This window comes from Numida meleagris, chromosome 27 (assembly GCF_002078875.1).
Source record: "Numida meleagris isolate 19003 breed g44 Domestic line chromosome 27, NumMel1.0, whole genome shotgun sequence".
NCBI classification, from domain to species: Eukaryota; Metazoa; Chordata; class Aves; order Galliformes; family Numididae; genus Numida; species Numida meleagris.
This window is the reverse complement of record NC_034435.1, coordinates 2,821,827-2,838,468: the sequence shown is the minus strand read 5'-3', so window position 1 is coordinate 2,838,468 and position 16,642 is coordinate 2,821,827. Positions and strand designations below refer to the sequence as shown.

The 16,642-nt window shown below is 64.6% G+C and overlaps 1 protein-coding gene across 1 annotated transcript in view; it reads right to left on the bottom strand.

Annotated features, from left to right (window-relative positions):
* Positions 1 to 16,600, bottom strand: part of ARID3A (AT-rich interaction domain 3A) — a gene marked incomplete at its 3' end in the record, with an annotated part of 21,275 nt that extends 4,675 nt beyond the window's left edge. The window contains exons 1-3 of the mRNA XM_021379013.1: positions 16,445 to 16,600; positions 13,997 to 14,866; positions 13,081 to 13,432 (exon numbers count right to left, since the gene is read on the bottom strand). Coding sequence (XP_021234688.1) covers positions 13,081 to 13,432; positions 13,997 to 14,397 — 753 coding nt within the window. The remainder of the gene's footprint in view (positions 1 to 13,080; positions 13,433 to 13,996; positions 14,867 to 16,444) is intronic.

Here is a 16,642-nt window from a genome sequence, read left to right as displayed (position 1 = left end):
TCTCCCCCCTCGCCTGCTTTTCTCAAGGACAATTTTGAACAACTGCGGGCTGCGGGGAAGGGGGCTATAAATACGAGTGTGTCACGCTGCAGGCACGCACCGTGAGGCCGCGTGCCGCAGAATGCCGCGCTAACCGGGTAACCGATACGGCCGCCATCCCGCTGGCATGCCAGGACCTGGCGGCACCGAGCTGGGAGGAGGATGACCCCCCCCCCACGTCCCCACCCCGGGAGGGTCCCCGTGGGGCTGGATTCCTCCTCCGCCGGCGCCGATCAAAGGGATCAATGGGGCTGAGCCGATAACAGGGAAGGGCGCTACAGGAAAGCCATAAACCTGCAGTTCCCCTGGAAACCTTGCAAAAGCTCGGCCGGCCCCTGAGCAAACAGCCGGGGAGGGGTCAGGAGCCGTCGTTACCGCTGACCCCTTCGCAGCCCCCAGGAGCCCCCAGGCAGCACCCGGCGGTGCGCAGGATGCGGCCGGCGTGGCGTTGGGCAGAGGCTGCTCCCGATCAGCTGAAGGATGCTGGGCCTGCGCCAAGCCAGCCTGCCCCGTTTCCTCGAGCGCTCAGAAAGCCGCACGCAGAGGGAGGGAGGAGGAAGGGCTTCCCCCGGTGCTGCTGCTCAGCGCCTCGAGCCCGTGGATCCACGCACGGGGTGAGCCGGTGCCCCCGGCACCCCGCTAGCAGGGACAAGAGGACAAGAGCTGGGCCCGGGGCTGGACCTGAGGGTGCTGGGTGCTGGGAACAGGCACGCTGCGCTGAGCTCAGGGCATGGGATCGCCCCTCGTTTCTCCTTTGCCGTGGAAATGACGGGAGGCTGAAGCTGTGTGAGGTTTGGGAGTGGTGCAGGGGCTCTGGGTGCTGCCAGCAGCTGCTTCCCCACCACGTCTGTGCCCCAGCACCGCGGGGACCCCCAACCTGTGGGGACCCAAAACTTGTGGGGCTGCAGAGCCTGGAGCCCTGCTGCCAGCGCTTGCCCTCTGCATCTCAGACAAAGGAACGGAGGAGGTGGGACGGAGGCGGCCGAGGCTTTCTCAGCAGAGCCAGCTGATTAAACACAAATCCAGGGAGGGAGAGGGGGAGGCTGGGAAAACATCGCCCTGGTGCTCGGCTCTGCTGGAGCGGGGGAGGAAAAAAGGAAATGCAAAGGAACAAAAGTGCTGGGAAGGGGCCACATCAGGCACTCGGTGCCCATGGTGCAGCACCCAGCACTGAACCCAGCACATGGCACGGCCATCCCAGAGCAGCGCCCGGCACGGGGGTCACATGCAGCCTATTAACCTGCAGCGCTCTAAGCATTGATTAGCCATTTATTAAAGCATGGGCTCATTCAATTTTTATAAGGGCAGCTCTTAAATAAAGTTTCCTGGGGTCTCTCCTCAGGCAGCTGGGCTGCGTTGGGATGCACCAAATCCACGTCTGGGTTTGGGAAGAGATGAGCGCTGCCACGAACAGCCCCGGAGCCCCAGCAACGCAGTGGTGGCTGGGGTCCACGTGGGAGCCCCCCACACCCCGGGCATCACCCTGGCCAGGTGCCCCCGGGCTGGGGTTCAATCCCAAAGGAAACGTTGGACATACGCATTTAAGAGGATGAAAGAAAATTAACCGTCAGCTGAGGAAAACGTGCATCTGCTCAGCTGCAGGGGATTAGCGGCGCGGGGCGGGCTGCCCAGCCGCGTGCGCCGATCGTTACATGCACCTTTGATCCGCGGGCTCCCGGCGGGGAAAGTGCTGACGGGGCTGAGCGCTGGCGATCCCGTGCCAAAGTCCTGAGCTGGGGCGGGTGCTGCCGGCCTGGGCTCACCCAAACGCTGGGTGAAGCCACGCAGGATGCTCGGCACCGTCTGTGCGCAGCCCTGGCCGCGCTGCCCTGAGTCCCAGTGCTCCCAGCACAGCGCTGGGGGGGGCCGGGGAGGCTCCCCTGCACCACGGTGCACAGGCAGGGACATGGAACTGTAGAATCACAGTTGTGATTCTACATGAATGATTTCCATCATTCCATCAATGATTTCCATCATTGGAAAAGAGCTCCAAGATCATCGAGTCTGCCTGTCCCTGCCTTCCTTGGCCCCACGCAGGATTTCCTTGCATTGACGGCATCTCGTTTTGCCCCGGACATCTCCGACCACACGTACCCATCCCCACCTCTCGGCACACAGCGATCGGAGCTAAAATAAAACCAGGGGAACTGAAACTCGTTCTCATTTCGGCAGCGTGTGAAACCGTGTGCTGGCCGGACCGAGAGCAGCAGGTGCCGCGCTGCGACGTGTGCCAGCCCGGCGCGGTGCGAGCCGGGCAGCGCGGTCACAACAGGAAACGCAGCCCGGCCACGCTGAGTCGATAGATTTACATTTCGTAATTAGGGAGGTGGAAATGGCTTAATCCGTCACACAGCTGCCCCTCACGATATCCTCTTAGAGCGGAGCCACCCCCGGGACACCCGGGCACGGGGGGATGAGGGTGCCCACACCTGACCCTGTGCACTTCCAGCCCACGAGCGGGGCTCGGTGTCACCGTCACCGCGCTCCGGTCGCGTCGTGGTGCCATGTGGCTGTTTCCTGGGCAGGAGGAGCGCTGAGCTGCAGCCCGCAGGATCGCCCGGCGCGGTGTGGATGGCCAGATCAACCCTTCAAACCAGATTACATGAAAATCCCGACCCGCTGGCTTTCAAAGGGCTGGCGGAAAAGCGGCCTCTCGGCAATGCCAGGAATGCCGGAGAGCGGCGGCGGCGGCGGCACGGGAAGCGCTGGGCTCTGCCAAGATAACAAACGCACTGGGAGGCCTCCCTGAGAGCACCCATGGCAATTAAAGCCGGGAGGCGGCTGTTAACGAGGCTGCTGGTAATGAGGCTCCTGCAGCGTGGCCCCTGCGGGACCTGAGCCGATCTCACCGGGCTCACTCTGCCGCAGCGCCGGGACCCGAACCGTGAACGCCACGGCGCTGCGGTTCTGCGTTTCCAAGCCCCAGGGAATCATTTCCACGGCTTTCTTTTCCCACCACCAGGAAGGTTCCACGCTCACTGCTTTCCTCCTTTCTCTTCCCAGCCCATTGTGACGTGCAAGCTGCACGCTGGTGGGGGAATCACCCCCCAGGTGCCCTGAAATTCCCACCAGCAATGGGCCAACCAGCCCACCAGGCACAAGGCGACCGCTACGGGGAATAGAACAGTTGGCACTGCTGTGTTTAGGGAAAAAAAAACAACAACAACAAAAACCACACAAATAAAGCACGATGCAGGAGCTTTCTGGGAGCAGAGGGAAACCCAGCGGCCACCAGCCCGCTCCGTGCAGCAGCAGCAGAACTGAGCACGCTGTGATGCGTTTCAGCGTGGCTGGAGTGACCCAGGGGCTTTGCTCTGCCCCTCTCCTTCCCCCTAGGGCTGCAGCATCTTTGCTGCTGACAGCAGAGGGGCGAAGAACAGGGCAGCCCAGCTGCCAGGAGGTGTTACATGGAGAGTAAACATGTGGACAGGGCTTTCCCTGCAGCCCCTCACTGGGCTGCATGGGAGGACCCCTGCCCACCCCTTGGTGACCCCCAGTGTGCACCGGTGCTGCCCCTGTCCCACTGCAAAGTGCCGGCCCTGCGCTGCTCACATCGGTGCCTGGTTTCAGGGCACAGAGGTGGTGTGAGGAGGGGGGGGGGGATGTGGAATTCTTTAGAAAAAGAAAGTAATTTGTAAAAACTAGAGTGAAGCTTTGGTGACGAGCCCTGAAATAAAATGTTTCGGATGACGCTGCTCCAACACGGTTTCCCGTAAAGCGGTGCCTCTGCTTTGGGGCACCCGGTGCCTGCAGTGCGTTTTGCACATCTCGGGGTCCAGAGGCATACCCGAGGGGACAGCAGCGTGACCCTCCCCACCCCGCGGGTGTTCAGCTGCTGGGGGGGACTGCGGAAGGGGCTGCTGCCCGCCCAGCAGCTGTGCCGGGGTATCGGGTTCGTATCGGCTGACCGCGTGATGCATGCAGCCAGCTCCCTTTCCACCCATCCCTCGAGCAGCAGGAAGGGTGAACATCCTCGATCCTGCAGGCAGATAAAGCGCTCGGCTTAGGGATGGGGTCACCTCCCACCACGGGGATGTCCCCGTCCCTGCCCTATGCAAGCGCTCCTGACCCCCCGGCAGCCCCTTGGGATGCGTTGTGCCTGGGATGAACCCTCTCCCCAAAAGCGGGGTCCAACGGGTGGGGGTCTGTGCACAGGGCTGGGGCAGCCTCGTCGGCTGCACTGTGGGCAGCCATGCTGCAGGAGTCTGCTGACCGGCCCGGCCGGATTCCTGCTGCCTGAGCTCAGTGCTTGGGGCGTGGGGGGGGGGGGCAAGGGCACTCCCCATCCCCGGGGCAGTCCAGAGAGGGCCCCTTTCCGGAGGGGGAGCCTGGGTACGTTTGCCGGGAGAGGTTTACAGGGTCGTCGGTGCTGCGTTTCCCGTTGGCTCTATTGTTCCCTCTGGTTCCCAGCATTGTCCCCTTCACAGATCAGCCAGCTCCCAGAGCGGGGGGACGGGGCCGCGCCGCAGGTGCCTCTCCTGCTGGTCCCTTCTTGGGCCGGGGGCTGTGGGTCCCAGAGGGTGGCACATCCTGGGGGCACCCTTGGCTGTGTCATCACTCCCACACCACGTGGGTAATCCCGTTCCTCATTCCTCAGAAGGGCTGCAAACCCCTCCTGACAGTACCAGCAGTGAAATCCTCGAGCGCTGCAGGGGCCACATTCCCCCTACAGTGCCTCGAGGCATCTGCCCCAAGCTCAGATACAGCCACGTGCTGAAGCCTTCCTGCAGTGGCACACCAAAGCCATCCCCCTGGGACACGGGGCAGGGGACAGGGACTCACAGGAGCCCATCACACTGCCCCCAACCCAGATGCCCAGCATCTCATGCCCTTCCCAGCCTGGCGTCTTGCCGGGGTGGGGGTCCCAGCCCCCTCCTGTGCTGCTCCTGCACTGCTGTCCCTGCCATGGGGCACTGCACGGGGACACGTCCCATCACCGCCAGCTGGAGGACGCGGGCCGGTGTCAGCGCCGACAATGCGGGTGTCACCACGACGCAGAGGGAGACACTGAAAGAGCGAATTAGTCGCCGTTTAACCTCCCTGACCCCCCATTGTCCGCCCCGTGTCAGCCACCCGCCCCACATGTAGCGGGGCTGATCCTGCCCCCCCTCTATGCCAAGCACCACGAAGTCACCAGGGCAGGCGGCGGTGGAAAGGCGCCCAGCACCCGCCCGAGATGGGAACGGCTCAGCCGGTTCTGTTGGCTTAAGCAGCAGGGAGGGGAGAGAGAGCAGAAGGAACAGCCCGCCCAGGTCCCTGCCTGCGCTGCGTGGCCCTCCCCAAGGATCTGAGCCACCCCCCACGCCTGGAGCACCGCGCTGTGCCACGCAGGGATCGCCGACCCAGGGCTCGGTGCCACTCGGTGCCACTGCGGTTTCACCCCAGCAGGGTCCAGACCCGGCTCCAGCCCCGAGGGCAGTTGGGTGGTTGCTTGTTTTCCCCTTTTTTTTTTTTTGCAAAAGAGGAAGTGAATTCTGCTGCAATTGCATTTTGAGCGACTATTTTGGACTGAGCGCTGGTGGCAGCTCGCGGGGCTCCGGCTCCAATAAAAGTGCAGAGGGTTCACAGCAGGAATGCAAACGGCACAGCGCAGCGCGGGCTGCCGAGCGCTCACCGCAAAGCCCCTCACCTCCCCATGCTGGAGCAACCCTGCTGCCACGGCCATCCCACGGCGGGGGGCAGCCCTGGCAGCACGCTGCTTTGGGGCAGTTCCTCTCTTTGCAGCCAAAAGCTGCCGCCCAGGAAAGGTCATTTGGAAGTCAGCTCCCACCAGCGGCTCCCGCAGCCCTTCGCCACGTATGTGTTTGTGCATGCCCTTGACACATGCTCTCTATCACACCTGACCCTGTGCAAATATTAATTCAGCGCAGTCAGTAAGTATTGAGAAAGCGCGTCCAAGGCAGCAACACCCCGGCACCAGGCGTGCATGGCTCTGCAGGGGAACCCACCCCAGAGCTGGGAGCATACGGGGGGCACTGCTGGATGCCTGCGTGCACGCCTGGGCAAGGGAGTGTGGGCTGGGTGTGTGGACATGGTGCATGGGCATGGTGAATGGGCATGGTGCATGGGCATGGTGCACGGGCAGGGCATGCAGCTCCAGCACCTTCATGGGCAGAGGCGAGAAGGGGCAGGAGCGCGGCTGAATTAGCCATTGTAGGCGAGCCGGGGTTTAAATTCCACCATATGTAAATGATCGTCTTAGAAAGGAGATCATTGTAAGCCAAAGCAGATGAGTCACCCAGGGTTTCCACTCTCAGCCCCGGTAGGGCTGGGGATTTGTGTAATTGCAAATCTGTTCCTGAAATGCGAGGCCTCGCGCCTCCGACCTGGCGGGCGCTGCACCGAGGGCTGCCCCATGGGGGGAGTCCGCTCCCGGTCCGGCTGTGCCCCCCCCACCCCCAGCCCAGCGGGGGAGGCCCAGCGGCTGCGGATGGCCCTGACAGCAGCCAGCTGTGGGTGCCAGCCCCACAAACCATCGCTGCCGATCTGCTGAGGCGCACCCCAAAGCCTCACCGCTTCCCTGCACAGTGCCCACACCTGCCGAAACGCTTCCGTGGCCAACGCTGCACCGCTGACGGGTGGGATGCTCGGATGGGAACTGAGGCAGGAGGCCAAGCCCCTTGCCAAACCTTGGCTGGTTCCTGCATGGGGAGCCCTTCCTCAGCTCCCGTCCCCCTCCCCATAGCATCTGCGGAACACGGGCACCAGCAGGGCACCCCCACCCCAAGGAGCAGAGTCCCTGCCCAGGAGCAGTCACGACAAAGGCAGGATTATCATCAGCTCCACTTTACGGACAAGAGACCCAGGCGTGGAGAGATTAAGGGACTTATGCTGAGGGTCACGGAGTGGGTCAGGGGCTGCGCCCACGGCTCCCGGCACGGCGGCCGCACGGGCAGGTGCCTTATCAGGGCTGAGCACACGGGGAGCGGCTGCCCCCCACCCAAGGGCCCCCACCCCACGATTGCAGCACGTCCGGCCGCCCCCAGCAGCCTGGCGTTTCTCCTGCGGTTTCAGCCAGAAATAGGGTGATGGAGCAACACTGCGCCCTTGCCCAACTGCTCCGCTCCCGGCGCGGCTGTTTGCTTTGCTGACAAAGGGCTTGCGCTCTATTCTCTGCAACAATTTTTTTTTTTTTTTTCCCCCCCCCCTCTCTTTTAAATAAGCCCTTATTCCTGTTGGTTCAGCTGTGCCGGAGCCGTGGGGCTGCTGCCTCCTCTGCAGCACTGTGAATCAGCCCCGGGGCTCTGAAGGAGGGGGGATGTTAGCAGGCGATGCTGGGGTGCAGGTGGCAGTTTGGCACCCCGCAGCCCAGACACAAAGCGCGACCATCAGCACCAGGCTGTCCCTGCTCTGTCCTCTCCTCCCACCTTTGGTTTTAACATCGGGTCTCTCTGGCACGTGCCAGGACCGGCACTGCAGGCATCCCAGTGCATTGCAGGGAGCTGTGGGACCCGGTCGAAGGTGGCACCTCCAGGGCAGTGACCCAGCGGCCGAGACACCTGCGCCAGGGCTGCCAGGAGGCACTTTGTGGCTAAGCCGAGGAGAAGTCCCTGACCCCCGGCTGGGATCGGGGGATTACGGCTGCGGGAAGGCTCCCGGAGCGCCCTGAGCTGATTACCACGCTCTATCCCTCGCCAGGAACACCCTTCAGTGGGTGGTAAGGAGCAGAACGGGGACAGAGAGGGGCAGGGGGCTCCTGCCCCCCCAGGCTCAACACTCAGTGGGTTTGCAGCTTCGCGCTTTGTAGCAAACAAAACCCTAACAAGGAGCAAACGCCAGCGTCTTTGAAAGCAACTCATCCGCACGCAATTCAACTCCTGCCCCACGCATTCCCGGTGCCTCTCCTGCCCCCCCACCTCCCCCCCATTTCCTCCCAATGGTCCCTCCCTGCCCCCCCCATTGCACTGAATGAATCCTCCCCCCCATTTCCTCCCCAGCCCCGTTATCTGCCCGCCAGGCGCTGCAATCGCTGTCCTCCGGGTGCAGGAGTGCCTGGGGCTGGGGCCCCACGCTATCTGCCCGACCCCCCCGCCACAGGGGATGCGTGGGAGGGCACGGTGGGGGGACCCCCCGAGGAAGAGGCCCCTCTGCCTCCCTGGGGGCGGCTCATCCGCTCGGCTCGCTAACGCAATAAAGCTCCGATCGATATTTTAAAAGAAAGTAAATGGACTCTGCCATTGTTGTTAAGAGAGGCATATCCCCTCCAGGGGGGCGGGCATCTGCCCTGGCCCCCCCCCCCAACCCCCCCATGCTGACCCCCACCAGGCAGGGGTTGTGCTGCTCTCAACTCTGCCCCGGGGCTGACTCATGGGGAAGGCCCCCAGCACCCATCAGGAGCAGCTTGCTGCTCTGTGTAGCTGATGGAAACCCACAGCGGCGTGTTCTTTGCTCCCCTCGTGCCCTCCCACCACAGCCCCAGCACCCACAACCGCTGGCAGGGGCTGGGCAAGGTGGGGGGCACAGAGCCGGCCCCAGTGAGCACCACACACGGCCGTTCGGGCTTTTACCCAAAAAAATAAGCGGTGTAAGGAACAGCTTTAAGACACGGCACCCGGAGGCCTCGACCACAAACAGCCATGGGAGGGGATCGCCATGAGCATCCCGGGGGCTGCACAGCCAACTGCCCCAGCCCCCCCCCCCCCTCCAAAGTCATCAGCGGGGGCCGCTCCGGAACAAAAGTGGCACTGGAGCCCCGTGTGCTGCGAGGAGTGCAAGCAGCACCGCCTGCATTCAAAGGGCGCCTTTGAGCGAGAAATCACCATTTCCTCTGCCTCCTCGGCCCCTCTTGCATTTCCCCCTTTTCAGTTTTAATTGCTGCCTGAGTCATGTGAACAGCATGAAACCATTGAGGGCACCTGCCCCCGGGGGCTGCGGCCCCAGCGCCGCGCGGGCGGGCGGACGGACGGACGGACCGACGGGACAAACTGAGGCTCGGCCAACGCACGAGGCTGCAGGGCGAATCCCACCGAGGAGCCGGCACCGTTCCCAGCAGTGCTGTGAAATTCGTGTCGCAACCACCCCGTTGCACGGGCTCCCTGCCATTGCCCCTCATCCGCCGCGCTGCCATCATCGAGAGGAGGATGAAAAACGCCACGGCTCCCAGAAAAAGCCCCGTGTGTTTTTCCTAGCGCGCTGTTCAGACCTGCCCACGGAGCTGGGGAGTGGGACAGGGCCGGACACAGCGCGAGCCCCGTGTCGGGGTTACCGAGTTGCTTTCAGTTTGTTTTTTTCCTAACCGTTGCACTTTGAAACCCCGTATCTCGGGCAGGCTCTGCTCAGCAGCAGATAAGGACTGAGGTTTTCGCGCTACCAGTGAGTTTGAGGCATCCCAATTTGGAACACTTCAGAAACCTCCCGTCTCCCCTAAAAACACCAGCAGCTCACCACAAGCCAACCTCCACCCCCCTCCGTGGGCTTTTTAAAGCTTCTTTCAAACAGGAACAGAACTACGGGGTTCCAGCACCTGCCTGCAGCACCCGGCTGCCGCACGGAGCCCTACATCATAGCACCGAGCTCTCACCAACAGACCAGCTGTGATGGCAGAGACAGAGAGGCAAAGAGACCCCGTGAGTGTGCAGGACACAATCAGCTCCTCCTCAGCACCAGCACCCGGCCCCGTCCCTACCACCAGCTCCGAAATCTGGCACATGCAAACCCACCGTGGCAGGGCAGCCCTGGGTCCCCTACGGGGTGATGGGGTGCACGCACCTGGCTCGCTGCTGAATCAGAGCCGTGCGCCTGCCCACGGTGCACAGCCAGCAGCTGGCTTTCACATTCAGCACAGGAAACTCCAAAAGGGGCAGGGACAGGAAACTCCGATGGCGTGGGCTGCGAGCGCACCCCCGGTTCAGGCTCCTGGTATTAGTGGGGTGCAGTCAAATCCTCACTCGAAACAGAAAGGTCAGGAGATGGGTTCTCCCGGGACACGGTGCTGCTTTGTGGGGCCCTTTTGCTGAGGTTCTTCCTGCAGCCAGCTCCGTGCTCCCCGGGGCAGCATTACGCAGCACTTTGCCGCGGCACCGCCGGGTTGTTCGCAGGCACTGAGCCACCCGTGCTCAGCGATTTGCCCAAGCACAGCCCAGCATCGCCACGGCCAGCACCTGCGGCGTCACTGGGCACTGGGACAGTCCCCAGGGGTCCAGGACACCCCATCCCAAATGCCCACGTTTGGCTGGAAGCTCCAGGCTGGGAGCCCAGATGTGGTGGCATTGCCCGGCCGACACCAGCCCCGGTCTCTGCATCCCACTTGGGGAGAGATGAAAGGTGACCGACACAAACCTCTTCCTGCCCCACAGGCGCAGGGGGTCAGCCCCACTGCAGGCTTTTATAGGAAGGAAGGAAGAGGGAGGGAGGTGAAATGGAGAGCGAGGGCCATGTCGATCTCTATCAGTGGGGAGGGATGCGCACAGCGGGTTGGGGTTGTTCTGTGCTCTCCTTGAGGTGAGCCCTGCACTGGATAAAGGGCCCAACGAACCCCACGGGTCCCAGGCATGGGGGTTCCCAGAAGCATTCGGATTGCCTCCAGCCCTGCCCTGACCCGGGCACTGGTTGCTGCGGGTCTCAGTGTCATCATCCAGCAAAGGGGATTTTCCTCTGCAGGAAAAGACGTGGCCCTGACCCAGCCCGCGCAGCGATGAGCTTACACCCAGCAGGAGCCAAGGATTTCAGTGCTACCCTGGCATCGGCAACAAGCTGAGCCCCCAGCCCACACCCCCCTCCCCACTGAGGAGCCCCCGGCAGCCCCCAGCCCCACAGGCTCCTTTGTTCTGCTGCTGCACGGGCAGCGCCCGGGTCAACGGGAGCTGACCTCTGCCTCGCAGTGGCTGTCCCTGGGGATGGGGAGGTGCCACGCATTGGCTTCCCGACCCTGTGCTTCCCCTTCGGCCCATTACACTGCAGCTTCCAGAGGGCTGATTTGCAGGAATCTGCCCCAAATGAGTCAATAAAGTGCCCTGGCGGAGGGGAGCGCCGAGGCCCCGGGCAACGCAGCCATAAATGGAGGGCGGGAGAGTGGGGGCTGCTGGAGTTGTGTCCGAGCAGAGCTGGCCTGAAGGAGCTCAGCTGCAAAATAAAAAAAAAAAAAAAAAGAGGAACCCAGAAATAGCGTCTTCCTCGAGCTGCACGTCCCCACCGTAGCAAGGCCACAGGCAACGCTCACAGCCCCGAGCAACAGATGAGCAAACCCCCAGGGAAGAAAAGAACCCCCCAGCACCTGGGGATTAACCCCAGCACCACAATCCCCCTCCACTCAATCCCTGGGCTGCAGCGCTTTGCTCACAGTCGGGTCATTCCCCACTCCTGGGTTAGGGCACGGGGCAGAGCGGGAGCAGCCCCCGCGCCCCCCACCCCACGGAGCCGGGCTTATCCTGCCCGAGCTGTGTTTACATTCCTGCTGCTCCTTCCCAGCCCGTCAGCTGGGCCGGGGCGCGCTGGGAGGCACGCGTTGGAGGGCGGCCAGGAGGAGCTCCCGGGCGGGCGCCGCGCACAGCCCCTGGCCGCAATCCAGAGGCCGGGATCCAAGCTGACGTGCCGGGGGAAGCCTCTCCCCGAGCGGGCGCTTTGCTTCCTTGCCTCCACCCACGGCACCGAGGCAGCACGCACCTTCCCCCCAGCGCTGGGTGCTTTCACCATCAGCGGGAAGCTGCCCCCACGGTGCCACAGCGCGGCCCTCGTACCCATCCGGGGTGGGAGAAGGGGGGACGGGGCACTGAGCCCCACGTCGTGCTGCTGGGTACCGACGGCCGGGAGCTCCCGGGCTGATTGTGCAGGGCTGGGATACGCTCATACGGTGACAAACAGGAAGATCACAGCCGCGGTATCTAAAAGCCTTCTCACAGATAAAAAGATTACGTCCCCCACTCTCTCATTACAGGAAGTACAAAAGAGAGAAACCACAAGAAGAAAGACGACGCAGCGCCAGGAGGTGAGGATATGTACGCGCTCGAGACAGCACAGGAAAAGTTCAGTGTGTTCGTCAAACCCACACGGACGGACGTTAGGGTTACGGAGGAGCCGGCGGAGCCACCGAAGGCACCGGGGCCGCTGTGAAGCACAGGGGGAAAGGGGCAGCAGGGGCTGGGTGCTCCCCTCGGTGCCTGCCGTGCCGGGGAAGGTGGGCACGGGGATGGCAGCAGCACGGGGAGCTCAGCCACGTGCTGTGCCCAAAGGTGCCAGGGGGCCCCGCTCCGCCAAAGGCTCCCAGCACCGCGGCTCTGGGAGTTGGACACAGGCACTGCAGGACCCGCACAACTCCTGCCCTGCCGCCCCCTCCCCCAAACCAGAGCCACCAGGGCAGCCCCCAGACCCCGCAGCACCACTCGCATGAGAGGAGAGGGCGGCCCAGGGCGTTCCCCTCCCTGCTACAGCACGCCGCGAAATTCTCCAAGCCCAAGCCCGGCTGTATGCTGCTGGGGAGGCCGGGAGTTGTGCAACAGCCTCCAGCCCCGGGCAGCCGTTTTCCTCCCATAGCACAGAGGCAGAGGGATGGCACAGTGCTGCCCGAGCCCCGGCAGCAGCCCCCGGCCCCTCTCCCCAAGCTGAGGAAGGGGCAGCGGCCACCACACCCCTCCCAAAACACCGGGCTCTCCATCTGGGTCCCATCTGCTGCTGTTTGCTCTCACCCCCTCCCCCAGCCCTAAACTCAGATGTACTTAAACACACACATCAAAGGGCCGGGGCAGCCCCCGGGGAGCCCCGCTTTACATGCGTTTCCTTCTATTAGCCCCGAGCTCGGGTTTGTGCAGCCCATGGCCGGGCACGTGGAGGGGAGACAGGAGCTTGGGGGGCTGCAGCTTCTGAGAGCTCACCAAAACAGCCCCAGGAACATGGAGAAGAGCAAACCCAAGAGCTACTTCACGTTTGCAAATCTGGGGTGACGTTTCTTCCCCTCCGTTTCCAGCAATTCTCCCAGCTCCCCGCAACGAGCCAAAGGACTCAAACCCCAGAGGGAACCGGGCGGTTTCTTAGCAGCAACGAACCCAGCTCGACCCAAGGCGCGAGCCGCCGGCATCACCTCCAGCCCCACGTCCCCTCGGCTCCTACCTGCTTGAACTGCTCCTCGTAGGTCCAGTCGCCGTGGTCGGGTGCGGGCTGTGGGAGCTGCGCGTGGCCCTGGGGGCCCAGTCCAGCTGGGAGCCGCTCCTGTGCACCCGGCAGCCGCTGTGCCTCACCCCGGCAGTGCTGCGGTGCCGGCGGCTTGCGGAGCAGCAAGGACCCTGTGCCCGTCCGCACCGCCTCCGCTGAGCCCAGCCCCTCCTCGCCCATGTCTTCCTCCTCCTCGTAGTCTTCCTCTTCTTCCTCCTCTTCCTCCTCCTCTTCCTCTTCTTCTTCCTCCTCCTCCTCCTCCTCCTCGCCCAGGTCCTCTTCAAAGTCTTCTTCGTCCCATTTGCCCTTCCTAGAGCAGGGAAAGGGGGGAGATGTGTGATTACCACCCTTAAGCTGGCCCATCTGCACAACATTCCTGCAGCACCAGATCCATGGGCAGGAGGTGGGAAGACGTTTCTACAAGCCCTCTCTACTTCCAGGAACCTTTCCTGGGCCCTCAACAGCATCTAGATGAGGACCACCGGGCTTCCAGCCATTCCCGCAGGGTGCCCCTCATTTCGGGAGCCTGTGACCTGCTCAGGGAGCCACAGGCAGGGCAGAGGCAGCACTGACAGCCCCACATCATTCAGAGCAAGGCTGGGATCCTCCAGCACAGCCCCATGTGGCTCTTGGACAGAGCTGAATTTTGCCTCATGCCCACCCAGTGCCAGGAAAACGGTGCCACGGGGCAGACGGCTCCACATGGGTCTGGGAAGGGTGAAAACAGCTGATTCCAGTGCCTGTCCACAGGGCAGCAGCTCCAGGCCCAGCCAAGGTGCCACGTGTGGCCTCCAGGGGAGGGCCCAGTGCTGCTGCCCACCCGCCTGCAGGCCCAGGCCCCACTGCTCCCCCCCGAGCACCACCATGTACTCACAGGTCTTCCTCCTCCTCGGAGCCCATCTCCTGCTGGTAGCCACCGCCGTCCTCCTCCTCTTCCTCCTCCTCACCGCGCTCCTCCTCCTCCTGGCTCTCCTCCGACAGCCCTGGGCTGGACGAGTGGCTGAGGCCTGCGGCTGCGGCCCTCATGGCAGCCAGGGCGGCCATCTGTGCCCGCTGGATGTGCGCGCTCTCAGGCTCCGTTCCTTCCTCCAAAGGGGCTGGGGCCAGATCAGGGCCTCGTCCCCGGGCAGGAGTCTGTCCTGTGGCCGGCGGGGGCTGTGCCGGGGGGGGCGTGGAGCGCTGCTGCTGCTGCTCCTGCTGCCGCGCTTCCAGCGCCTGCTGCAGCCGGGCACGCTGCTGCCGCTGCAGGTTCTCCATCACTGCCTGCAGCTTCATGGCTCTGCCGGCGGGCGGCAGGGCCCCGGAGGGGCGGGGGGCGATGCCCTGGGGGCGCGGGGGGCAGCGCCCGGCAGGGTGCCGCGCTCCAGCAGGGCGGGAGGCCAAGGCGAGGGTCGTGGGGCAGGCAGCCCTGTGAGGGGGCTGCCAGGCCCCCAGGAGGGCGGCAGAGGCACTGGGGGGCTCTGCGAGGCCGTGGGGGGTACGAGGTGGGTCAGGAGGGGACGTTGCAACCCCCCGGCCCACCCCACACTTGGTTCTGCTGCAGGGCTCCTGCTGGGGACGTGGGCTCGGGGATGCTCGGCCGTCGTTAGGAGGTCAGGGGGCTCAGCAGGCGGCCGCCAGGCGCATGGCTCCGTCCTCACTGCCAGGCACTTCCAGGGGCTGCGTCCAGCCCGCGGCCCCCCCTTGGCTGCAGAGCGTCCCTAGTCCTTGGGCAGCTGAGCCTCGGCCAGGCGTGGGCGCAAACCTGCACAGGGAGAAGAGAAGAAGAGGGTCAGGAGACGGCGAGCAGGAAGGAGTTAAAGACAGCCCAGGAGCCTCATTAATCTCGAGCTAATGAGATAGGGAGGCTGGGCCCTGCTGCTGCAGGGGGAAGGGGCCTGCATCCCGATAGCCCGGCCGGGCCTCCAGGCAGCTCGGATAGCAGCAGCGCAGATAACAGACCCTGCTGGGGCCACACAGGGATGATCACCGCCTGTCCCTTGCTGCTGGGACTGAGCAAGACACTCAGGGACACTGAGGACACATTGCCCACAGCCCAAGGGTGCAGGGCCCCCAACCTCAGGGCAGACGCTGCTCCCCACAGTCACAGGTGCCACATGTGAGCAGCACCCATGAGCAGCGCCCGAAGCATGGTCCCAAAGCACAGGGTCCTGTAAGGGTCCCACAGGACCTCCAGGACACCGTGCTGCAGAGCACAACATCCCTTCCCCAGGAGAGCCACCCGCAAGGTCACTTGTCACTCGTCCCGCAGCTAATCTCCTTCCAGAAACACGGAGGCGTCTGACCTGGCACCATCCAACAGCGCATGGAGCGGGGGCACAGCCAGCAGCACGCCAGGAGCCCCCTCCCCTCATCCAGCTGCATTGCTGCGGGTTCATTTGGGAAAGGGGAAATCGCCTCGAGCCCACGAGGGTTGGCAACCAGATCGCACCCACTTCCCCGCGATGGCTCATGCTGGGGAACGCCTATGCAGCCCCAAGGGTGTAGGGGTACCGGCTGCTTAGGCCTCAGATTCCCCACTGGTGGCATTCGGGGCACACAGGGATGGGGCTCATGGGGTAACCGTGAGGGTTCCCAGAGAGTACCGACCCCCCGGGCCGGGAGTCTCAGAGCACGGTGACCCCGAGCCCCTTTGTCCAGCCCCCGCTCCGTGCCAGCAGCCCCACGGACAGACGGACAGGTGCTCACCCTCACGTGGGGACGGGGCTGGGGCCGGACACTGCCGGGCCCGCCCCGCAGTCACCGCGGGGAGCGTCCGGAGGGGGGGGAACAGAGCCCAGCGGTGCCGCCGCGCGTGGGACGGGCACGAAGAGCCCACGGGGACACGGGGGGGGGGGGGGGGGGGGGGGGGAAGCTCGGCCCGGGGCACGTGGCAGCGGCCGGGAACGAGGCGCGGCGAGAGGGCAGCGGGGCCGGGAACGGGGAGAACAGAATTGGGCCGGGGCCGTTCTCTACCGCCGCACCGTCCGGGAGAGGCCGCGGTCCGCGGGGGCTCCCGCGGCCGCAGTAGTACGACTCCTACCGGCCCTAACGTCACCAACGGGGACCGGTAACCGACCGCGGGAGGGGGCAGCTGGGGACTCGAGCCGCACCGAGGGGAAGTCCCGGCCCGAGCAGGCGCCGCGCGGCGCTGCGGCCGTTACCCGTTCACGGGGGAGAGGGGGGAGGGGAGGGCGCCGCGGTCCACCGGTAACGCGCGGCGGGAGAGGCGCGTCCGAGCGGCCGGGAATCGAACGCGGGGCAGCTCAGTGCCGCCCACCGAGCGGTCGCGAGAAGGGGAGCCCCAGTCCGCGGTAACCAGCCCCGGTGCGCGCCCTCTTACCCGGTGGAGACCGTGCGCCGCGAAGCCACATAGCAGCCGCGGCCGCCCGGGGCTCGGGCTGCAGCGGGGCCGAGGCTGCGCTCGGTGCCCGCACGTCGGCTGCTCTCCGGGCGGGCGGGCAGTGGGGCCCGGCAGTGCCCCGCCCCGCGCTACCATTGGCCCGCCGCTCCCGCCACGCCTCATTCCGCCCCGCCTCGC